The following is a 26489-nucleotide window of genomic DNA, read 5'->3' as shown; positions in this document are numbered from 1 at the left end:
AAGCAGGGATGTCCCTGACAAAGACGTTGCTTGGATGGCAGCATGTGTTGCTCCAAAACCTGGATGTACCTTTTAGCATTGATGGTGCCATCACAGATGTGTAAGTTGCCCATGCCATGGGCACTAACACACCCCCAAACCATCACAGATGCTGGCTTTTGAACTTTGCGCTGGTAACAATCTGGATGGTCTTATTCCTCTTTTGTCCGGAGGACACAACATCCATGATTTCCAAAAACAATTTGAAATGTGGACACATCAGACCACAGCACACTTTTCCACTTTGCATCTGTCCATTTCAAATGTGCTCAGGCCCAGAGAAGGCGGCAGTGTTTCTGGATGTTGTTGATGTATGGCTTTCACTTTGCATGGTAGAATTTAACTTGCACTTGTAGATGTAGTGACGAACTGTGTTAACTGACAATGGTTTTCTGAAGTGTTCCTGAGCCCACGCGGTAAGATCCTTTACACTGTGATGTTGGTTTTTAATGCAGTGCAGCCTGAGTGATCGAAGGTCATGGGCATTCAATATTGTTTTTTGGCCTTGCTGTTGTCGTGTAGAAAGTTCCCCAGATTCTCTGCATTATGATTCTATATTATAGACTGTCGATGATGGAATCCCTAAATTCCTTGCAACTGAACATTGAGACATTGAACATTGTTCTTAAACTGTTGGACTATTTTTTCACGCAGTTGCTCACAAAGTGGTGATCCTCACCCCATCTTTGCTTGTGAACGGCTGAACCTTTTGGGGAGGCTCCTTTTATACCCAATCATGACACTCACAATTAGTGTCCTCAGTTCCCAAACGCTTATTGAGTGTTGTTAGTAGGAAAGGTGATGTAACACAGTGGCAAACATACCACTGTTCTAGCTTTTTTTAAACATGTTGCGGGCATCCATTTCAAAATGAGCAAATATTTGCACAAAAACAATAAATTTTATCAGTTTGAACATTACATATCTTGTCTTTGTGGTGCATTCAATTGAATATAGGTTGACGAGGATTTGCAAATCATTGTATTCTGTTTTCATTTACATTTTACACAATGTCCCAACTTCACTGGAATTGGGGTTGTAGATTCAAATGAATACACCATAAAGACAAGATTTTTAATGTTCAAACTGATAAACTTTATTGTTTTTGTGCAAATATTTGCTCATTTTGAAATGTCCACATATAGACCAACATACACATTCACACACACACGCACACCTACGGACGATTTAAAGTTTCCAGTCCACCTAACCTGCGTGTCTTTGGATGTGGGAGGAAGCCAGAGAACACAGAGGAAACCCACGCAAACACGGGGAGAACACGCAAACTCCATACAGAACAGGTGGGAATCGAACCCATGACTGTGAGACAACAGTGTTAACCACTAAGCTACCATGCTGGGTGCATCAATTAAATACAAAAGGCCAATTTTCTCTCCTTGACAATCTTGTACCAGAATTATTTTTCTTCCTGCACATCCTCATATGCTTTGCTCTGCTCATAGCCGTAGAGGTCAGATCAAACTTGCGGCATGGCAAGTAAACCAATTTATCCAAATAATCTGCTGATAGAGTGTCCAAATCTGATACTTGTATTTACATAGATATTGCACTAGATATTCCTGTATACCCCCAATGGTTTGTTTGTGGGGATATAAAAAAGTAACTTTGGACCAGGTGGCAATGCTTCACAAACTCACTGGGATGTTTATGCCATTTTTAGAGCAAGTTGGAGAGGGGCTGTAGTAGTACCGGAAGATGGAGGGACAGATTGTGCAACTTTGGCGCAAGAGCCCACAAATGATAAAGATCACTTTGAATGAGGACCAGCTACCATGACCCACAACCAGAATGTCAGAACATCAAGTAACAGAAGTTACAAAGCACACACACACACATATCCACCACAGCCACACACAGATACACATGCACACTTTGGCTTGTTTCATTTCTCAATTAACATCGCTTGACTACAGCTCAACTTTCACCATCTATTCACAAGGTCGGACTTTACCAGCGCTCCCTCTGGTGGCCACTTTTAGTCAGTGAAAACATCGCTGAACTCAGTACAAAATACATGTAATTTGGTCACTTTTCAAAGGGGTCAGACTCGTCAATAAAGTCAATTAAATGTACAGTGGTTCATTTCAGGTCAGCTTGGTGTGTAAATCTCATCATTCCAGGCAATGAGAGCTATCAGATGGCTGATACAAGCAAGTTAAAGACAAAATCAAACCAGCTGATTTCAACAGACAAGCCGACAGCCCGAGTATGCTTTCACCGAGCGGCCAGTCGCGCAAGTACAAATTCTCACCTTCGGATTTGCCACGTCGCCGGAAGTGACGTGTACCCAACCTCACCAATAGTTGTTTAGTTTTCTCCGTGTGCTGCTTTTTGGAACCCAGCAAACAAAGTAGACAAAGTAACTGCTGTCCTGTAATTTATTGAAACAGCATAGCGAGGGCCGAACACAAGATGACAAGACAGAAACTGTGAGAGGTAGAAGAGGAGGCTGGGGAAAGCAAAGTGAGAGAGAATCAATTAGGGCAGTATTTTTGGCATGCTGAAACGAGACAGGGCAGTAGGGGATGCCTTTTCCATGACATCAGCGTTTAGACAGACATCAGTTGGACCAATCCATAAATCAGTCGGAGATACACAGAATCATTCCTCAGTGCATGCAGGAATTTGAGCCAGCTAAAATTTAACAGCTATCATGAAGGTAGACCTTCAACTTTCTTTAACACGTTTTGCCCCACTGGCAACAATTGTTGTTGAAGTGTATCACTGTCATTTTATACTCACAATATAAAATCTCAAAGGTACCAATGCAACTTTTTCCACTTATAAAAACAAAATCTTGGCATAAACAGGTTAAGATTAAAAAAAAAAAAAAAAAAAAAGCTTTTCTCTGAAATATCCTGTGCAGGTACAAGGCACCAGCATACAGTATAAAATGGAAAACTATATTTTAAAAAAGGAGTCAAGGAGCATTCTCCAGTATGGAACCACCTCAGGTCCTGGATGGCAGCCACTCAAGCAGACAACCACTCCATCCTGAACTTTTGAAAGTGTCCATCTGTCTGCAGCAGCCAGGTGTCTGGGGTCCTCATGAGGCACCTGCATACCCCGAGAATCACAAAACATGTCTAAAATATCTTAGCAGGCAATCCCTCAAAATGCAAGTGGCACAGTTTATCAAAGTCTCCCCATGTAACCGTTTGTTTGGCACATACTCATTCCAAGAATACTAAAGGATTGTCCAAAGAGACCTACTACCAAAGACATCTACAATCCAAGTCTCACAACCATACATTAAGACAGGAATAACCAGGACTCTAAAGACTTGGACCTTCATGATCCTGTAAAGGTATCAACATCACTTGTGTCTAGAGACCTCTCGTAACTCCATAAATTCTTCCCAGATGTTTCTCAAAAGCTAATAACACAGACACATGAATGTCACCAAGATAAGAGACTATCTACAAGTTCTAAATTCAGCTAAATTCACACAAAAACCTTTCTGCTAGTTCAGGGGTGGGCAACTTGTTCCAGAAAGGGCCAAGAGGGTGCAGGTGATTTCAATGATTAATATCACTTGGATGGAATAAGTTAATCAGTGAAATCACCTGGTGGAATCAGTGGCTGCAAAGAAAACCTGCACCCTCTTGGCCCTTTCTCGTACAAGTTGCCCACCTCTGCACTAGGTTGTATAGTGGCATGACCTTATTACTAACAAAACTATGAAACAACCAGAAAGTATTGCTTTATTTTTCTAATTGAGTTTATTTCTGTGAAGAAACAGTCTGTCTTTCTGACTGTCAACGACACCTAGTCCTAACCCATCATCAATCCAGCAACCACTAACCATCCAACAGGCAGCAAAAATATATATAGGATATTACACGAGCAACAGAGAATTCATTAATTTGGCTCTTCAAAGTTCAGTTTGGGGGAGGTGATGGTCCAGTGGTTAAGGTGTTGGGCTTGAGACCAGAAGATCCTTGGTTCAAATCCACACCTGACTGGAAAATCACTAAGGGCCCTTGGGCAAGGTCTTTAATTCCCTATTGCTCCCGGTGTGTAGTGAGCGCCATGTATGGCAGCACCCTGACATCGGGGTGAATGTGAGGCATAATTGCAAGGCGCTTTGAGCGTCTGATGCAGATGGAAAAGCACTATATAAATGCAGTCCATTTACCATTCACCAACGTTTAATATGTTTGTTGTCATTGTATACCTGTTTACATTTCTGAGTTACTAGAGTTTAGTTACCATGTCAACAACTAGAAGGTATATATATATATATATATATATATATATATATATATATATATATACGAGGTCTATTAGAAAAGTATCCGACCTTATTATTTTTTTCTAAAACCATATGGATTTGAATCACATGTAATTGCGTCAGACAAGCTTGAATCCTTGTGTGCATGCGTGAGTTTTTCCACGCCTGTCGGTTGCGTCATTTGCCTGTGAGCAGGCTTTGAGTGAGGAGTGGTCCACCCCCTCTGCGGATTTTCATTGTCAGGAAATGGCGGAATGATTTGGGCTTTTTTTCCATCAGAATTTTTTCAGAAACTGTTAGAGACTGGCAGCAGGAAACCATTCGAAAAATTTATCTGGCTTTCGGTGAAAATTTTACGGGCTTCACAGAGAATAAGGACTGTTACTACAGCTTTAAGGACGGCTTTAAGGACGCTCGGCGCGCCACGCTCCGTGCCGCCATCGAGAGCCACAAACCACCGGATCATTTCTAAACGGATGGCTCTGTGGAGCCGGGACCGTCGTGTGCACTTTCTCTAGTTATCACAAGAGCTGGACATCAACCATTTTCCGGCAGATTTCACTTTTAACAAGAGATTTTGTCATGGAAAGCCAAGCGGAGGCTTCGCGCATCACGACCGATTCGCTGATTGAGCGAGACAAAACCATCTCCATTTTGGTCTCACAGGACGGCTTTGAGATGGCGTTCATACAGCTGTCAGTGGTTTTTCCATCAAGTGATTATCTGAGAAATTGTGGATGTGCCTGGACATGCCAGAACATGTCCCGTGAGGCTTCATCATGGCGTTGCTGTGCGCCATGTGGCACCGCCGCGACACGCAAAGCCTCCGCTCCTCTTTCCATGACAAAAACTCCTGTAACAGTGGAATGTGCCGTTCATTTCCAGAGTGGACGCTGTGTTTTATCCGGGACGTCGTCTGACTAGCACAGGAATTATGAAAAGACGTGGACATCAGCACTTTTTCGGCACATTGAGACAGACGTGCGGAGGTGCCGCATGGTGCAAAGCAACGCCGTGATGAAGCCTCACGGGACATGTTCTGGCATGTCCAGGCACATCCACAATTTCTCGGATAATCACTCGATGGAAAAACCACCGACAGCTGTCTGAACACCATCTCAAAGCCGTCCTGTGAGACCAAAACGGAGGTGGATTTGTCTCGCTCGATCAGCGAATCGGTCGTGACGCGCGAAGCCTCCACTCGGCTTTCCATGACAAAATCTCTTGTTAAAAGTGAAATCTGCCGGAAAATGGTTGATGTCCAGCTCTTGTGATAACCAGAGAAAGTGCACACGATGGTCCCGGCTCCACAGAGCCATCCATTTAGAAATGATCCGGTGGTTTGTGGCTCTCGATGGCGGCACAGAGCGCAGCGTGCCGAGTGTCCTATATATATATATATATATATATATATATACACACACACACACACACACACACACACACACACACACACACACACACACACACACACACATATGTGTGTGTGTGTTTGTGTGTTACTTATCATTGAGCTGGCAATGTGAATGCAGCCAAGAGGTGTCACAATTGAAGTTTGAACATTAAGTCTGTTTAAAGTCAACTAGACATGTTCATCGTAATTTTATACTAATCAATTTATCAATTTTTCAATTCAAACACCTTTAGAAAAGAACATTTTACATTTAAAACCTGTCTCAAGGATGTTTCTATTTACAACTGTCGCACAAATTAAAGAGAAAACTAGTGGTTCACATAATAATGCATAGTTTGATGTCTGCATCAGTTACAACACCTGCTAACGTTCTAAAAACAATTCACTTCCAAATATGGTGCTGTATACAGCAAATCTGAACTTGCAGAGGAGCATCACGACAACAGCAACCTTGTCGTGATCATGTGTAAAGCGAAAACCAGAGGTGGTCTTATCAGGCCCCTGATTACAACAAACGTAGTTGGCTGCAAACACGAGCACTCAGACGTAATTCCGACGCAAGTTCTGCTCTTATCTGAGAAAAAGAACACAGTGAACACTGCTCACACAGAGATAACAATGACACAAACTTAGAAATTAGGTTCTTGTGAACAAGTTAAAGCTTGACTTATACAGACTGACCTCACATTGGCTCCATAATTAAAAGCTAATGGATCAGGGAACAGTTTGTTGGTGGTCTTTTAAGATCATCTTCTAAAAATGGCATCAATAAAGGTTAAATGTGTCACTGTTGTTATATTAGGTATACAAATTGTACTAGCCAGAAAACACCATTTGTGCAGGTCAGGTCAGGTCAGGTCAGGGAACATGTGCTTGTGCAGTAAATCACCATATCAACCACACTACAAAACTGCCCAGGCTACTGATTGGTAACCCCCAGGCAGACAACTGGTACATTGCCACCTCCTGAATGCAGTCAGGTCCATAAGTACTTGGACAGTGACACAAATAGTTGTCATTTTGCCTCTACACATCACCACAGAGGGAGCTGAAATGAAACAATGAAAGTGGGATTGAACTGTAGACTATTAGCTTTAATTCAAGGGATTCATCAAACACATGCCATTAGCCATTTAGGAATTACAGCCATTATTGTACATAGCCCCTCCATTTTCAGAAGCCATAAGTCATTGAGAGAGAGAAGCACTGGTGTCAGTGTTTATCCCCAGATACTGCGTTGTAAAGCAGATGAGAGTCTACAACTCTCCTTTAACTGGATGTCAATCAATCATTTCACATTGAGACAATGCAGATAAAGTATCTTGTCAAAAGACACAAACAGATAGCATGACCAGGACTCAAACGTAGGTCTACATATTGGCAACCCAACACGTATTCCACTGAGCAACCTGCTCACCGATTGGACAAACTAATTATGAGGATTATTGTTAATACAAATCATCACTTTTACAGCCAGTTATCTTTGGACGTGACCAGGGATAGATACACGAACATATCCAAGTCACCGAATATGTCTTGGACTTCATTTACAAATGGTATGGAACTGTATGGTAAATCTGTATGGAGTAGGCAGTTCTCAAAAACGGAGCAACTTCGATTTTCTTGTATTTTCTGTAACTTTAAGTCATGGCTGCTTCATTTAAAGGGGCACTGATGAGTTTCCCCAAAAACAAAGCTAGGTCAGGTTACAAAAACAGCAAAATCATTATAACTACAAGACACACAACACTGATTGGAATAGCTGAGAGGAAAATGCATTTCATGCATTCACTGAAAGCCACAACAACATCTGGAGCCTGTCTGCTTTATCCATCGCTGCTGTGCCTGCACATTTGTTTCAAAATGTACAGGGATGCAAATGTACAGAAAAAAAAAAAACATTCAAAAATGAAATGCATTTCTCACTATTACCCTGTAGGGAAGCAAAAACTAACAAAAGGCAGCTAGGCCAAAACTCACTGAAACATTAAAGGTGAATTGTGACATTTTTGAACCTGGGGTTTATTTATAGGTTGTTTTGTTTAGGATGTTATTTGGCCGTCTATTTAGTTTGCTCATTAAAACTTACAGCTAAACAGCTAAAAACAGTTATATATAGGAAGCGTGTGGGGCAAACGGAAAACACCACAGTAAAATGCTTCTCCTGCCCACTGAATAAGCTAAAATACCATTCGACGTGTCAGAAACTATAGCACGTCCAGCTGTGGAGGTACACATGTGCATATTTAGCTCAGTCAATGTAAAGAAAAGATTTAAAACAACTGGCCTTAGCATTCATGTGTTGCGCATCATACGGATGCACAACACAAGGAAGGAATGAGTGAGTGAGAAATCTTGGAGTACTTTTCGATCCTACGTTGTCTTTTGGCCCCCACATTAGAGACATTATGGGGACTGCCTTCTTCCATCTGCGAAATGTGGCGAGGATTCATCCCATCCTGTCTATGACTGATGCTGAGACTTTGATACATGTGTTTATTTCTTCCAGACTGGATTATTGTAATGCTTTATTTTCTGGCCTGCCGCAGTCTAGCATTCGGGGACTTCAATTGACACAGAATGCTGCTGCCAGACTTTTGACACAAAGTAGAAGGTTTGACCACATTACACCCATTCAGGCATCCCTTCACTGGCTACCGGTTTCTGCCAGATCGGATTTTAAAGTCTTATTGTTGGTTTACAAAAATGTTCACGGACTGGCACCTTCCTACCTGGCGGACTTGGTTAAGCCCTACGTACCTGTGCGGCCCTTGCGTTTGCAGGGCGCAGGGCTTCTGTGTGTTCCAAGGGTGAACAAGAAGTCTGTGGGGTATAGAGCCTTCTCCTACCGTGGTCCGACTCTTTGGAAAGATCTACCTGCAGTTATCAGGCAGTCTGACAGTCTTATCATTAATCTAATTTGTTTTTATGTTTGCTTTGTAATTTCTTTTTATTCTACTGTGTTTTATCTTTTTATTGTACTTTTCTTGATTTTAATTTTGATTTTAAATTACTGTGTGTTTTGAATTGTGTGAAGTGCCTTGGGGCAACATTGTCGTGAGTTGACACTATATAAATTAAGAAATTGAAATTGAATTAATTTGAAGCATTCCGGTAAAAGTCCATAAAATTCAAATGCTGATGTGTTTTTTTTTTGTTTTTTTTTTATTTAAACCAACATTCTTGTTTTTTAACCTATGAAGTAGTGAAGTCTATTTTCAAAGCCATGACCAAACATTAAAAAATATAATTTGGAAAGTACAGATGAACATTTGAATTGGATGGTTGTCCAAATATACAGAGCAACTGTGCAGATTATCTGTTCCTGTTACACGTCTCAGAGGAAGCTGCTAAAGGCAGGTTGATTTGTTACAAAAATTTCTAAATAGAGTAGTGTAGAGTAGAATAGTCCAAATAGAGTAAAATACACTCTACTATGAATGAAATCAGCTCTATTGGCTTTTCAAATCAAGTTTTTCTACTCCAATAAGAGTCATTCAGAGCATGATGGAGTTAATTTTACACTGTTATAGAGCTGATTTAGCACTGTGATAGAGTATATTTAACTCTATATGGACTGGCACCAAATGTTATCGCAGTATATTTTATTCTGCAAAATTTACTGTGTATCCAAACTGAAAAGAAAGACATGACTTTGTGAGCACTGCAATTATACATCTGCTACAATACTCCTGTAAATCATTGCTAATTAAACTTTCTGACACATTGAATCAGTTGTGTCATAATTTTGCATATTTCTCACTGGCCAGCCAAGTATGTAAGCGAGGTGGACAAATGTTAGAAACATTTCAGTACAAAAAAACTCACAAGTACAGGGACACGCACAAGTTTGGGAACACTTGGGATTTTACTCAAGTTTTCACCAAGTTTCATTTAAAAAAAAAAGGCTTTAGATTTTGAGTAACTAACAACCTAAGCAACAAATAAACCAAAGAACAAAGACAACAAAGAGAAATGTGTGCAAACAAAGCCTCTTTGATGACGGTAATAAATGTATAGTTAACAAGAGCAACTAGTCTGGCTTCGTCTTTGTGCTGTCACAGCGTATGCTTTTCCATGTGTGGGTGATGACTGCAACAGCTATAGCCGCGTGCAACCTCGAGGCAAGGACGCCAACACCTAACTGCCTCCCAAAATCGACACAAAACTGGTCAGCTAGCCTGTTATATTGTCATACCGCCTCAGACCGGTCTTCCATCTTATTCACTTTAACCGCATTTTACTCTAATCAAGCAGAACATAAAAAAACAGCAGCATCCACCACTTCCACCACGCAGAGACCACGTGTGCTTTCCTGGCTAACTCGAGCCAGCTGTGTTCAGGAGTAGGTAACAAAAATTCGCCCCCCGAAAGAAAATAAAAATTGCAGTGGGAATTGCAGACACCCAAGGGAGGATGTGGTAGTGCTGATATTTGCCCAGTCATTGTTGTTTGGGAAAGAAGCAAACACGGCCACAACATAATATTTAATGAAAGGTCTTTATACGGTAATGGGAAATACTGAACCCATAAAAATGTGGTTAGAAAAAAAAGGTTTAAATCATTTAAATCAGTTGGGCTGCAATAAACTGTGAGCTGAGACAAAAGGCAACGTTGAATATTGTAGGTGAGCAGATGACAAAAACTTAGAAGTCTTCCCGTCTGCATTCGTTCTGTCCAATTTGTGATGATTGTTACTTTTATATCGGCAACCTTTTTCCCCAGCAAGCACATATTTTCTACCACATTTCCAAGGTCTTCAAACTTTGACTCTATGAGCAGTTGTGTGCAAACTACTAATGCTTGGATTGTAGTCACCTGGAAACGCATTTATTTGTTTTACGTCTTTGTTTTATATTGTTGACAAAATTGGCTCCAAGGCCAAAGCGTCCAATCTGTCTAATATGAAGCCAAGAAAGTTTTACGTTCTTGTGTAACAGAGAAAAATAAACTTGTTGCATGAAAAAGGGATTGCTTGTTTGACAAGTGTCAAAAGATTTGCTTGCACTGCTTTACTTGCTGTATCACTGAAGATGTGGTCATAACTCAATGGTCTCAACATAAAACGTCTGTGCCGACATTGCTTCCAGACAGAAATTCTGTTGCCTGAGGATTTTTATAAAAGCAGCCAGGGAAGTTAACAGTTTCAAACCTGTCCAGCATCCTGGCTTTATATCATTTTAACTTGACTTTCGTCCACAACCACAGATTTAATGAGTCAAGAACAAGAATATGAGCTACATGAACCCCTTCACATGAGGCAGCACATTGTTCACAACTTCAAAATTTCCAGAATAACCATTTTTCTCACATGGACCTGACCATATTCACAGGAAATTCAGCTGACAACAGCATATAGACTTGATATTTGTACAGGAATTTTCTTCACAGAAGATTTCTGTTCCTGCATGTTGTGTATAGAGTCTGTGAAATCATGTAAAATAGGTGAAAAAGGTAAAGTGGGGCTCTAAATGAGATCTTTTCAGAGTTATAACTGTCTGAACCAGGAAAGAATAAATAAATAAAAATAAATAAAAATAGAACAAAAAATAAATAAAATGTGAAAGTGGCAAACTGTATGGCCAATTGAGGCCGGCTCCAAAAACCTGTCACTCCCAATCGAGCCGATGTTAAAATGTTCAACATTCGCGCAAAAATAAACATTCTTACAGACTGGTACAAAAACATTTTGGTCACTCTTGCTAGTTGATCCTTCTGTCAACTGTATAGTGTGTGAATTTTTTTCAATAACACAGTAGTTTAAGGCATAAGCCGTAACATTATGAGCCAAATAGTTCGAATGACAGCTGTGTGCTATGGTCTTGACCCAGTTGAGTCGACTGTTTATGGTTTTGTAAGCATTATGTAATATATGAGATAATATGTTTTATATGTACTAACATGTCTCATATAAATATTTTACTTATACACTCAACAAAATTATAAACGCAACACTTTTGGTTTTGCTCCCATTTTGTATGAGATGAACTCAAAGATCTAAAACTTTTTCCACATACACAATATCACCATTTCCCTCAAATATTGTTCACAAACCAGTCTAAATCTGTGATAGTGACACTTCTCCTTTGCTGAGATAATCCATCCCACCTCACAGGTGTGCCATATCAAGATGCTGATTAGACACCATGATTAGTGCACAGGTGTGCCTTAGACTGTCCACAATAAAAGGCCACTCTGAAAGGTGCAGTTTTATCACACAGCACAATGCCACAGATGTCGCAAGATTGGACGGAGAGTGCAATTGGCATGCTGACAGCAGGAATGTCAACCAGAGCTGTTGCTCGTGTATTGAATGTTCATTTCTCTACCATAAGCCGTCTCCAAAGGCGTTTCAGAGAATTTGGCAGTACATCCAACCAGCCTCGCAACCGCAGACCACGTGTAACCACACCAGCCGAGGACCTCCACATCCAGCATGTTCACCTCCAAGATCGTCTGAGACCAGCCACTCGGACAGCTGCTGAAACAATCGGTTTGCATAACCAAAGAATTTCTGCACAAACTGTCAGAAACCGTCTCAGGGAAGCTCATCTGCATGCTCGTCGTCCTCATCGGGGTCTTGACCTGACTCCAGTTCGTCGTCGTAACCGACTTGAGTGGGCAAATGCTCACATTCGCTGGCATTTGGCACGTTGGAGAGGTGTTCTCTTCACGGATGAATCCCGGTTCACACTGTTCAGGGCAGATGGCAGACAGCATGTGTGGTGTCGTGTGGGTGAGCGGTTTTCTGATGTCAATGTTGTGGATCGAGTGGCCCATGGTGGCGGTGGGGTTATGGTATGGGCAGGCATCTGTTATGGACGAAGAACACAGGTGCATTTTATTGATGGCATTTTGAATGCACAGAGATACCGTGACGAGATCCTGAGGCCCATTGTTGTGCCATCCAAGAACATCACCTCATGTTGAAGCAGGATAATGCACGGCCCCATGTTGCAAGGATCTGTACACAATTCTTGGAAGCTGAAAATGTCCCAGTTCTTGCATGGCCAGCATACTCACCGGACATGTCACCCATTGAGCATGTTTGGGATGCTCTGGATCGGCGTATACGACAGCGTGTACCAGTTCCTGCCAATATCCAGCAACTTCGCACAGCCATTGAAGAGGAGTGGACCAACATTCCACAGGCCACAATTGACAACCTGATCAACTCTATGCGAAGGAGATGTGTTGCACTGCATGAGGCAAATGGTGGTCACACCAGATACTGACTGGTATCCCCCCCCCAATAAAACAAAACTGCACCTTTCAGAGTGGCCTTTTATTGTGGGCAGTCTAAGGCACACCTGTGCACTAATCATGGTGTCTAATCAGTATCTTGATATGGCACACCTGTGAGGTGGGATGGATTATCTCAGCAAAGGAGAAGTGCTCACTATCACAGATTTAGACTGGTTTGTGAACAATATTTGAGGGAAATGGTGATATTGTGTATGTGGAAAAAGTTTTAGATCTTTGAGTTCATCTCATACAAAATGGGAGCAAAACCAAAAGTGTTGCGTTTATATTTTTGTTGAGTATATGTTTGTGCCACGTTAGCACTAATTAGTGGGCGGTCTGGTGACATTATGTCCACAGTGTAACATTACTAAGGCAATATGCTGGTTATAAGTTTTAATGCCTGCACCCAACCATTGCCCAGTCCACAAAAATATGCATTAATCAAACACTTGAACTAATTTTAGCCAGTTAACTTTACCCTAATTTAGCTTATATGGTAAGTGTGAAATACGACATGTTTGGGTCATTCAAATCTAGATTAAAGACACATCTGTTTTCCCCAAAATTACAGACCTCTCCATTCTTTGTAGGTGGGAAAACTTGCAAACTCAACAGTGTATCGAATACTTATTTTCCTCACTGTACATCATTCTGGTTCTGTTTGTGAAGCAATGGGCTAGATGCTGGTGACCACATTAGTACTCTCTCTGCTCTCTGTTGCTTTACTACTGGGAACTAGTGCTTTTGATGCTTTTAGATTTGGCCCATTGATTCTGTTCTTTTTGTCTGTGGCTGAGGTACGGTCTCCAAAAATGGAGCTAGGACCAAGTTTCTTCTCAACATCAACTGGACCATTGGACAACAACACACCCTCCAGAGATGGCTGGTCTGATGGAAACCACAGTGGAATAACATTTCAAAATAATTTTAAAATTTTGAGACTTTTTTTTAGAATCAGATCTATTTTAGACTCTTTTTGCATGTTGGCTTTTCTGCAGTGTATTTTGTTTTAACCAATCTGTTAATGTTAGAATGGTCTAAGCAGTGAGTCACTCCACTGAGTCTGATCTGCTTGAGGTTTCTTTCCCCAGCAAGAAAAATGCCAAAGGGAGTTTTTCCTTACCACTGTCACCTATGTGCTTGCTCAAAGGGGTGGTAAAGTTAGACATTACCCATGTGAAGCACCTTGGGGCAACTTTTGTTGAGATTTGGCGCTATATAAATCAACTGAATTGAAATGAATTGAATTTAACTGAATTTGGTCTTCATTCATACTGCTCAGGTCACGCTGGTTTTGTCCACACTCCACCTCTTCATCCATTGATGGGCTGCCCAGGAGTTGGGTGGCGTTGGACAGTGGCAAGACTGTTGTCCATATAGAGCTGGGAAGACTGGGATGATACAGATGAAGTGGCTTGTTCAAGAACACAGACAGGGAGTTTGAAGAGGATATACCTGGAATTGAATCCTGGTCAACAGACTGGTAATCCAATGCAATTTGTAATCTCTGCAGTGTGTGGAAAATGCCATGAATTCTGATTTGCTTTGCCCACAAAAATCAGTTTAAGAATGCTTTGTCCACTTTGTGACAAAGCAGTTTACAACAATGGTTCCAAACACCATTAAAAAAAATATTAGTTTTGTCCATCATTCAAAATGTTTTTGTAATTAGAGTTTGTATATTTAGCAATATCACAAAAATACTGTTCTAAATAACTGAAAAAAACTTCAAAATATTTTATCATTACTGAACCAAAAAGGTCTAAACTTGAAGCATTTTGGTTTGTTTGTGCAAAAATAAATGAGTCCTTTTCACCTGCTCAAGGTAATAATGTTATTTTGAGTCAGTCGCTGAGGCACAAATTGCATTAAAACATGCATAGGACATAAAGAGTTAATCCATAAATAGCACAGCACAAAATTACAGTTTTGTCTCACCCTAGCTCATGTTTTAAGAACTGGCCCAGAATAAACCCAAACAAAAAGGAACAAACAACCCCTGTGGTGTTCCACTGATTATTATGGAAACCCCCCAGATCACCCCCCCCCCCCCATTCAAACTCCATTTATGACAAGGGGTCAAAGGTATGGAGAAACATGGTGTTATTTTTTCCATCCCAGCAACAAACATATTCTATTTCCACATAACAAAAGAACAGGTTGGAATATTTCAAGGGGATACATGGTGTTCAGTGCAAGTCCAGCCTGAGAGCTGTTATCCCAAATACTCACCCTAATCTGGCAAACTCAACAATGGAGGTCATGGCTTTACAAAGGTGAATGAATTACATTAACAGCAAAAACTACAGCTATCAAGAAGTCAGCAAACAAAACACACTTAGCTTTTGTTACAGGGTCATGCTCTGAAGTCATCTGCTTAAAATTTTGGAACCTACCTACTGACCAAGTCCAAACAAATGCAACTTTCTAAAGTTGTTGTGTGTGGGCCGCCAGAAGAGGAGGTACTGCTGGCCCACCACCAGTGGGCGCTCTGCCTGAAGTGCGGGCTTCAGGCACGAGAGGGCGCTGCCGCCATGGACACAGCCGGGGGTGACAGCTGTCGCTCATTACCTCTTGACAGCTGTCACCCATCTACTCAACATCATCTCACTCCATAAAGACCAGACGTCATCTCCACCTCGTTGCCGAGATATCATACTTCATTGGAGGTAATATCCTCAGCCTTTTGTAAATCTGTTTATTGTGAGTGTTTGCAGGAGAACCGGTCGTTTTTGAGGAGGCTGTGCAAGACGGCGCTCCTTTTCAGCTGAGACCGCTGCAACGCGCTGAGTGTGAGGTGGAGGTGGCATTCCCACCGTTATTGTTACTGGGTGTACACACACCCACACTTGACTGTCTTTGTTCTTCGCCAGCAGTACCAGATCCGACAGTCGGGGACGGTGATCACCTGGGAATTCGGGACTTGGCGGATCCAGTATTCACCAGGTTCTGGGGCGGCGGAAATCGTGTGGTTCCAGCTCTCCTCAGGACAGATGTCTTCTATCCTCGAGCCTGCCCACACGTCACCTTTGTGTATTGACTGTTGTGATATTCTGAGATTGTCTGTATGTTCGTTGTGCACATTCACAACATTAAATTGTTATATTTTGGCTCATCTATTGACCGTTCATTTGCGCCCCCTGTTGTGGGTCCATGTCACTACACTTTCCCAACAGGATATCTTGGCCAGCGTCATGGACTCCGAGGGGCGTCACCCGGCTGTTGAATGACCAGTGGGAGAGCAGGGAGCGCAGGCGTCTGCAGGAGACGTGATTGGTGAGCTGCAGCACATTCTCACCGCCTTTACGGCTCGGTTGGATCAAATGACTGAGCAAAACATCCTCCTGAACCGCAGGGTGGAGGCTCTCTCCGCACAGATGGCGGCGAGCGCTCAGGGCGCTGCTGCAGCTCGTCCTCCTGCCGACCCTGTGCAGGATATAAATGTTCCAGTGGTGGTTCAACAACCCCTCCCACCATCCCCTGAAGCATACATAAGCCCTCCTGAGCCGTACGGAGGTTGTGTGGAGACGTGCGCGGACTTTCTTATGCAGTGTTCGCTCGTCTTCGCACAACGTCCCGTCATGTACGCGTCAGATGCTAGTAAAATAGCTTATGTGATTGCTCTGCTTCGGGGTAAAGCACGCGCCTGGGCTACGGCGCTCTGGGAACAGAACTCACGGTTGTTATCAGCATACACTGGGTTTGTGGGGGAGTTCAGAACAGTGTTCGATCACCCTAACAGAGGAGAGACCGCTTCAACAGTGCTGCTGTCAATGAGACAGGGACGCGAGAGCGCAGCCGCTTATGCAGTCAACTTCCGCATCGCGGCTGCGAGGTCCGGCTGGAATAACGTTGCGCTCCGCGCCGCCTTCATAAACGGACTGTCATTGGTTCTGAAGGAGCAGCTGGTAGCTAAGGAGGAACCGCGGGATTTAGATGGGCTTATCGATCTTGTTATACGGTTAGACAATCGGTTGGAGGAACGCCGTCGGGAGCGAGGCGAAGGACGTGACCGGATACGCGCCGCCCCTCTCCCTTCCGGGTTCGAAAAGGGGCCGCCCTCCCCACGCTCCACAGCCGCAGCGCTTTGTGGGGCAACAGCTCCCCCTGCTGACGTTGTTAGGGAAATGCACAGGGCCAAAATGGGGAGGCTGATCCGTGGAGAGTGTTTTCTCTGCAGCTCAACTGAGCACACACAGAGAAACTGCCCCAAATGGCCAAAACGACAACACTCGCCCTTAGAGACTGGGCTAAGGGGGGGTCAAAACATTCAAGTAAGATACACACAAATTGCCACACGACTCCCAGTCACAATCCTGAGCGGGGATTTAACCCTTCAAGCCTGAGCACTGGTGGACACGGGGTCAGAAGGGAATCTGCTAGACAGCAGATGGGCAAGGGAGGTAGGGCTCCCTCTGGTGGCGCTTCCTTCGCCATTGCAGGTGCGGGCACTAGATGGCACCCTCCTCCCTTTACTCACACACAAGACACAACCAGTAACTCTGGTGGTGTCTGGAAACCATCGGGAGGAGATTGAGTTTTTTGTAACTCCTTCTACCTCCCGCGTGATTTTGGGCATCCCATGGATGTTGAAGCACAATCCCCGGATTGATTGGCCGTCTGGGGTGGTGATTCAGTGGAGCGAAACCTGCCATCGGGGGTGTTTAGGATCCTCGTTTCCTCCCGGTTCACAGGCTAAGGAGGAGGTCAAAGTCCCTCCCAATCTGACGGCAGTGCCGGTTGAGTACCACGATCTTGCTGACGTCTTCAGCAAGGATCTGGCACTCACCCTTCCCCCGCACTGTCCGTACGATTGTGCCATTGATTTGGTTCCAGGCGCTGAGTTCCCGTCCAGCAGGCTGTACAACCTCTCACGACCTGAGCGCGAATCAATGGAGACCTACATCCGGGACTCATTAGCTGCCGGGCTGATCCGGAACTCCACCTCCCCGATGGGGGCAGGTTTCTTTTTTGTGGGCAAGAAAGATGGCGGACTCCGTCCATGCATTGATTACAGGGGGCTGAATGAGATTACGGTTCGCAACCGATGCCCGTTGCCATTGTTAGATTCCGTGTTCACCCCCCTGCATGGAGCCAAAATCTTTACTAAGCTGGATCTTAGAAATGCGTATCACCTGGTTCGGATCCGGAAGGGAGACGAATGGAAGACGGCATTTAACACCCCGTTAGGTCACTTTGAGTACCTGGTCATGCCGTTCGGCCTCACCAACGCCCCCGCGACGTTCCAAGCCTTGGTTAACGACGTCTTGCGGGACTTCCTGCACCGATTCGTCTTCGTATATCTGGACGATATTCTCATCTTTTCTCCGGATCCTGAGACCCATGTCCAGCATGTACGTCAGGTCCTGCAGCGGTTGTTAGAGAACCGACTGTTTGTGAAGGGCGAGAAGTGCGAGTTTCACCGCACGTCTTTGTCCTTCCTGGGGTTTATAATCTCCTCCAACTCCGTCGCCGCTGATCCGGCCAAGGTTGCGGCGGTGAGAGATTGGCCCCAACCAACAAGCCGTAGGAAGCTGCAACAGTTCCTCGGTTTCGCTAATTTCTATAGGAGGTTCATTAAGGGCTACAGTCAGGTAGTTAGCCCCCTGACAGCCCTGACCTCTCCAAAAGTCCCCTTCACCTGGTCGGATCGGTGCGAAGCCGCGTTCAAGGAGTTGAAACGACGGTTCTCTACTGCGCCAGTTTTGGTGCAGCCCGACCCTAGCCGCCAGTTCATGGTTGAAGTGGACGCCTCTGACTCAGGGATAGGAGCCGTGCTGTCCCAGAGCGGAGAGACCGATAAGGTTCTTCACCCGTGTGCCTACTTTTCACGCAGGTTGACCCCGGCTGAACGGAACTATGACGTCGGCAATCGAGAACTCCTTGCGGTGAAAGAGGCTCTTGAGGAGTGGAGACACCTGTTGGAGGGAGCGTCTGTGCCGTTCACGGTTTTCACTGACCATCGGAACCTGGAGTATATCAGGACCGCCAAGCGGCTGAACCCCAGGCAAGCCCGCTGGTCACTGTTCTTCGGGCGTTTTGACTTCCGGATCACCTATCGCCCCGGGACCAAGAACCAGAGGTCGGATGCCTTGTCCCGGGTACACGAAGAGGAGGTCAAAACTGCACTGTCGGATCCACCGGAGCCCATCCTGCCTGAGTCCACTATCGTGGCCACCCTCACCTGGGACGTGGAGAAGACCGTCCGGGAGGCCCTGGCACGGAGCCCGGACCCAAGAACAGGTCCGAAGAACCGTCTGTACGTCCCACCAGAGGCCAGAGCTGCAGTCTTGGACTTCTGTCACGGTTCCAAGCTCTCCTGTCATCCAGGGGTGCGAAGGACCGTGGCAGTTGTCCGGCAGCGCTTCTGGTTGGCGTCTATGGAGGCAGACGTCCGGGAATATATCCAGGCCTGCACCACCTGTGCCAGGGGCAAGGCAGTACACACGAAGGCCCAAGGACTTCTCCAGCCGCTGCCGGTGCCTCATCGCCCCTGGTCCCACATCGGCCTGGATTTCGTCACGGGCCTCCAGCCGTCCCAGGGCAACACCACCATCTTCACGATAGTGGACCATTTCTCCAAGGCGGCCCACTTCGTGGCCCTCCCGAAGCTCCCAACAGCCCAGGAGACAGCAGACCTCCTGGTCCACCACGTTGTCCGTCTGCATGGGATACCCTCCGACATCGTCTCAGATCGTGGTCCCCAGTTCTCCTCACACGTCTGGAGGAGCTTCTGCAGGGAACTGGGGACCACCGTGAGCCTCTCGTCTGGGTACCATCCACAGACGAACGGACAGGCAGAGCGGGTCAACCAGGAACTGGAACAGATCCTCCGCTGCGTCACATCCACGCACCTGACGGCCTGGAGTAACCATCTGGCCTGGATCGAGTATGCACATAACAGCCAGGTGTCTTCGGCCACCGGCCTCTCCCCATTTGAGGTGTGTTTGGAGTATCAGCCCCCGTTGTTTCCCGTGGTAGAGGGAGAGGTCGGTGTGCCCTCGGTCCAGGCCCACCTGCGGAAGTGCCGTCGGGTGTGGCGCTCCGCCCGCTCTGCCTTGTTGAAGGCCCGGACGAGGGCAAAGACCCATGCAGACCGCCGGCGATCCCCGGCCCCTGCTTACCAGCCCGGGCAGGAGGTGTGGCTTTCCACGAAGGACATCCCCCTCCAGGTGGACTCCCCGAAACTTCAGGACGGGTACATTGGCCCCTTCAAGATCCTCAAAGTCCTCAGTCCTGCCGCAGTGAAGCTCCAACTCCCGGCTTCACTGCGGATCCATCCGGTTTTCCACGTGTCACGTATCAAACCTCATCTCACCTCACCCCTCTGTGCTCCCGGACCAGCGCCCCCTCCTGCTCGGATCATCGACGGGGGGCCGGCTTGGACGGTGCGCCGGCTCCTGGACGTCCGTCGGATGGGTCGGGGGTTCCAGTACTTGGTGGACTGGGAGGGGTATGGACCCGAAGAACGCTCCTGGGTGAAGAGGAGCTTCATCCAGGATCCGGCCCACCTGGCCGACTTCTACCGTCGACACCCCAACAAGCCGGGTCGGGCGCCAGGAGGCGCCCGTTGAGGGGGGGGTCCTGTTGTGTGTGGGCCGCCAGAAGAGGAGGTACTGCTGGCCCACCACCAGTGGGCGCTCTGCCTGAAGTGCGGGCTTCAGGCACGAGAGGGCGCTGCCGCCATGGACACATGATGTTGAGTAGATGGGTGACAGCTGTCAAGAGGTAATGAGCGACAGCTGTCACCCATCTACTCAACATCATCTCACTCCATAAAGACCAGACGTCATCTCCACCTCGTTGCCGAGATATCATACTTCATTGGAGGTAATATCCTCAGCCTTTTGTAAATCTGTTTATTGTGAGTGTTTGCAGGAGAACCGGTCGTTTTTGAGGAGGCTGTGCAAGACGGCGCTCCTTTTCAGCTGAGACCGCTGCAACGCGCTGAGTGTGAGGTGGAGGTGGCATTCCCACCGTTATTGTTACTGGGTGTACACACACCCACACTTGACTGTCTTTGTTCTTCGCCAGCAGTACCAGATCCGACAGTCGGGGACGGTGATCACCTGGGAATTCGGGACTTGGCGGCTCCAGTATTCACCAGGTTCTGGGGTGGCGGAAATCGTGTGGTTCCGGCTCTCCTCAGGACAGACGTCTTCTATCCTCGAGCCTGCCCACACGTCACCTTTGTGTATTGACTGTTGTGATATTCTGAGATTGTCTGTATGTTCGTTGTGCACATTCACAACATTAAATTGTTATATTTTGGCTCATCTATTGACCGTTCATTTGCGCCCCCTGTTGTGGGTCCGTGTCACTACACTTTCCCAACAAAAGTAATAATTCAGTTCCTCACTGAGAACAACAGAAACTTCTTCCCCAAACAGGAGCTTGCACAGACTTTTTGCTTTCTGCTGATCAGAAGTCTTCTATCCAAACCAAGTCTGAAATGCCCCTTCCTCAGCTTGATTGCTATCACAATCAACAGTCTCCTTCAGTACCCTCTTGAGTTGTATCCATCTCTAGCACAATGATGCTGATCAGTTTTGAGATACAAGAATTACACCTTCAGCCCTGGACAAAAGGCAGAATCTATCTGCATTGCAGAAATTCCAAGTGTGGAGAGGTGAAACCAAATATACTTAGTTGCTCAGGCTGAACTTGCATACTTGGTTCCTTTCCTTTCCTTTCCATTGACAGTCTACATCCCAAGCAGTGGTGGTCAGAGTTGAGCCAAGCAGATAACAGCTAATAAGTGAAGCTAACATTTTCAAGATCATTAGCAAAATAATTACCTTTAAAAATGTTAGCTGACTTAAAATTCAGCTAACATTTTTATGAAAAAAAAAAAAAAAATTAAAGGCCAAAAACATCTCTAAGCTCAAACATGTTTGTTTGTGTTGGGGGTTATACAACTGTATGCAGTATTGGCAATTTTGTGCAATATTGTGCAGTTTTAAGCAGCATTCCAGCTGTGCATGAGTCGTAAGGTGCACGAATGCATAAATAGTGAACAGAGCTGTTATAATAAATACTTAGAGGATGACAGTAATAATGATGAGGAGAAGAACAACAGTGAAATAACAGTCAGTCAGGTGCTGGAAGGGTCAGTGTGTAAGAGAATTGTTGAGAAGCCTAATGGCCTGTGGGTAGAAGCTGTTCACCAGTCTAGTAGTCCTGGACTTCAGACTCCTGTAGTGTCTGCTTGATGGTAGGAGTGTGAAGACTGAGTGTTGGGGGGTGTGAGTTGTCACTGATGGGGTTGTGTGTCCTACGTAGAACTCTGGTTTGGTAAATATCCTGCATTGAGGGGAAGGCTGCCCCAGAGACGTACTGTGAAGTCTTAATCACACGCTCGACAACCTTCCTGTCTTGGATTGTGCAATTAAGGTACCAGACTGTGATGGCAGTGGTGAGGAAACTCAATTGTACACCTGTCGAAACTGTTGAGAATTTTGGCTGATATACCAAATATGCTCAATCTTCTCAGAAAGTACAGTCACTGTTGGGACTTCTTGATAATCTGTCGGGTGTTGTAAGACCAGGTGAGATCATCACTAATGTGAGTGCTGAGGAATTTGAAGGTTTTCGAAGGTGATGTAACACAGTGGTAAACATACCACTGTCCCAGCTTTTTTGAAACATGTTGCAGGCATTCATTTGAAATGAGCAAATATTTGCACAAAAACAATACATTTTATCAGTTTAAACATTAAATATCTTGCCTTTGTGGTGAATTCAATTGAATATAGGTTGAAGAGGATTTGCAAATCATTGTATTCTGTTTTTATTTACATTTTACACAACATTCCAACTTCATTGGAATTGGGGTTGTTTACTAATCCAATAAGTAAAATGGACACATCATGCAGAGGCAACAAGCACTCAAGGAGAAGAAGAAGAAACAGCAGGAGGTTAAAGGTTAAGCCAAAGTAAATTTTAGATTATTAAAATTATTTTCTACATGTATTTTATTTATTAATATTTCTTATTAATATAATAATTTCTTTACTGTGAATAAACTATGTGTTTTATGTAAACTTCTACTGTTTAATTTTATTTGTTCATTTGGTTATTTATGTGCATCTTGTTCATGATCTCATCTTGGCGTGCTAAACATTTTTTTGGGAACCTCCAAGTTTATGCTTCAGCATATTAAAATTTCAATTCTTTAGGTCTGTTTTTCAAAGGTTTAATGTCAAAAGACCAAGAAAAAAAAACTAAAGTTTATAATACAAGTTGGCAGTTTGCAGTTATTGTTTTTTTTTCAGACAAATGCTTTAGCAGTTTATTGGTTTAGTATTATCACAGTTAACGTTACAGTTGCAGTTAGTTATCGAGACTAACCTTTAGGTTAGCTATGCCTACCATTGAGTCCAAGACCAAGTTTAACCCTCTGGTGTCCATTGACTCACCAGCACTTCCAGGTCATTGTTTAACCTACCTTCAGAAATTCACCTATTAAGGAACTTCTTTATCAGGGGTATTCATCCCCAGTCCTCGAGGGCTGGTGTACTGCAACTTTTAGATGTGTCACTGCTTCAACACACCTGAGTCAATTAATGAGGTCATTAGCAGCACTCTAGAGAACTTGACTGCATACTGAGGAGGTAATTCAGCCATTTGATTCAGGTGTGCTGGACCAGGGACACATCTAACAGGTGCAGGACACCGGCCCTTGAGGAGTGGAGTTGAAGGCCCCTGTTGTATATAGTATAATACCCATGTGTTGCATATCAAAATGTTCTGAGTCATTTTTCAGAATTTGATGCATATATTTAAAGCATAAAAGATGTGGCTCTGAAATCTGATATGTATGTTTGTTTGTTTTTTGTTTCAAATCTTTAATGATTATACTCTGTTATTCATGTGGACAAACTGCTTTGGTGTTAGAAATGGGTTTACCAAAAACTTTGGGTCCTAAAATGAGTGGAAGATATGAAAAATATTTTAGATTAATGCATAATAAATTTCAAAAAATAAAATGTGTGCCATGCAGCGCAGCATCACCACCTGCTGGGAGCTGCATGACAGGGACCTGGTAAAATGCAAAACAATATCACTCACCAGTGTTAGCTGAATGTATTATGTCTTCAATTAAATCCTTATTGTTTGAATAAAAACCTGCTGATGAAACATCCACCTCACAAAAATATCTATAATGGCTGTATTGCAAAAAAAAAAGAAATTGCTCTGCCAATCCTGAAAAAAATAATCCTGTGTGTATGTTTTACGATGACTGTTTTCCTTGTGTAGAAGATTAAAAACTAAAATGAAATCCTTTCCAGGTCAGTGGAAATGTTCTTGTACAACCCCAATTCTAATGAAGTTGGGACGTTGTGTAAAATGTAAATAAAAACAGAATGCAATGATTTGCACATCCTCTTCAACCTATATTCAATTGAATACACCACAAAGACAAGGTATTTAATGTTCACACTGATAAACTTTATTGTTTTTGTGGAAATATTTGCTCATTTTGAAATGGATGCCTGCAACACATTTCAAAAAAGCTGGGACGGGGCAACAAAAGACTGGGAAAGTTGATGAATGCTCAAAGAACACCTGTTTGGAACATTAAACAGGTGAACAGGTTAATTGGAAAAAGGTGAGTGTCATGATTGGGTATAAAAGGAGCATCCCCAAAAGGCTCAGCCCTTCACAAGCAAAGATGGTGCGAGGATCACCACTTTGTGAACAACTGCGTGAAAAAATAGTCCAACAGTTTAAGAACAATGTTTCTCAATGTTCAATTGCAAGGAATTTAGGGATTCCATCATCTACAGTCCACAATATAATCAGAAGATGCAGAGAATCTGGAGAACTTTCTACATGTAAGCGGCAAGGCTGAAAACCATCGCCTTGCTGCTGTGTATTCTGTTTTATTTACATTTCACATAACGTCCCAACTTCATTGGAATTGGGGCTGTAGATTTTTTGGAGCATTTATTGAAAGTGTTTTAGTGAGAATTAAGTTGTGCCACTGACAAATGTGGCACAACATGCTGGGACAGTTGCAGGACCATGTGATCTTCTCTAAGGTGAAACTATAGCTGAGACGTTGTAGTTTTAGCAAGTGGTTGAACGAAGTGTCTGTGACATTTTGTGGTTGATTTATTCATAGCAATATAATGACAAGATGATCTGAATGCACCAGCACATCTGAGGATCCCAGAGGGTTAAATTAGAATCTCAGTATGTTCAGACCCTACCTTCACCTGTGATTCATCTCCTACACCTTCATTTGTGCACAATAGCCACAAATTTTGTAGGCTAATGCAGCCTACTTTTCAGACTGCCCCATGACTACTCCTCCTGGGGCCTTCTTGGCCACCAAGAGTGCAAGTTATCATACAAAAAGAGACACCAAGAGAGGGGACCTAGCTATAAAAATTCTGTACAAAGTCCCATTTTCTTGAAAGATGTTGGTGGGGTATTTGAAACATACTTAACCTGGCTCCTCGCCAGGGACACTAGAAGACAATACTCAAGACCTGTCACCCCAGACAGCTTGCATAGTGACACTGACATGCAATCCCTGAGCACCAACATTCTCATTCAACTTTTATGATAATGTTTTGTCTCATTCCATTAATTTGGAAAGTATTTTGCCTGGCAAACTGAACAGCTATTGTTCTATGAATTTTTCCTCTTAATATCTACTGAGATTTGGAAATAATTGTAGATGTTAAAGACTTTGCAGACATCTTTAAGAACCTTGAAAATATGTCTGCACACACAGATCCCAATTTATGGCTCATTTTTATTGATACCATGAAGAACCACCCCAATAAGTCAGTGAATCAATTGTCAAACAAATAAATACTGTAGATTTTGAAAAAGGCGGTGGGTAGACTTACCTGTAGAGGCTGTCAGGTTCCAGGCACTTGAAGACCACTGAATATAGTACAGAATGTGGATGGTCTCCATTTCTCTTTCCTGCAACAACACAGGATGAGCCCAGACCAGAAAACAGATCATCCACCAAGCTCAGGACCTCACCTGGTAGAGATAAGATGGAAAGACAAACAGAAAGAAAGACCTTAGAAAAACTTTCCTTCAGAAGAGTCAAACCTGTCAACATTAGCTTTGATCTTTCGATCTAAAATGTCAAACAAAATAAAGCAAAATGCCATTATTTCAAATACCTTATGTTTCAACATAGGAAAAATGATACAGAAAATAACTACATGAAGTCATGAATATATTTCTACTTTTAGAAGTCTTTGTATGATTCAACTCTGATGTTGAGTTTCACCTCCGCTCGGTCCAGTGGGAGCCATTTCCAGAGCACCGAGCCCAAGGCTAAATTAAATATGACTTTTTGTTGGCAAGAAATCCCCTACACAGTGCGTTATAGAACAGCAAAAAAAAAAAAAAAAAAAAGAAAAGAGAAAAAAAGGAAAAAAAAGGATTTCTTTCGTTTGTGGGCACATGGTCCTGTTACAATGATATCTCACTGAGCACCCTGGCGTCTCACAAAACACCACTTCACAACTTGTGAAATATCTTTCATGTCAGCTTACGGGAAAG

General features: G+C 43.9%; 1 protein-coding gene across 1 annotated transcript in view; it reads right to left on the bottom strand.

Annotated features, from left to right (window-relative positions):
- Positions 1–26489, bottom strand: part of LOC117530103 (astrotactin-2) — a 362187-nt gene that overhangs the window by 20093 nt on the left and 315605 nt on the right. Inside the window, exon 15 of the mRNA XM_034193043.1 lies at positions 25817–25958. Coding sequence (XP_034048934.1) covers positions 25817–25958 — 142 coding nt within the window. The remainder of the gene's footprint in view (positions 1–25816; positions 25959–26489) is intronic.

Source organism: Thalassophryne amazonica, chromosome 17, assembly GCF_902500255.1.
Source record: "Thalassophryne amazonica chromosome 17, fThaAma1.1, whole genome shotgun sequence".
NCBI classification, from domain to species: domain Eukaryota; kingdom Metazoa; phylum Chordata; class Actinopteri; order Batrachoidiformes; family Batrachoididae; genus Thalassophryne; species Thalassophryne amazonica.
Note: the sequence above shows the minus strand (reverse complement) of the source record. Positions and strands in the feature narration are given on the sequence as shown.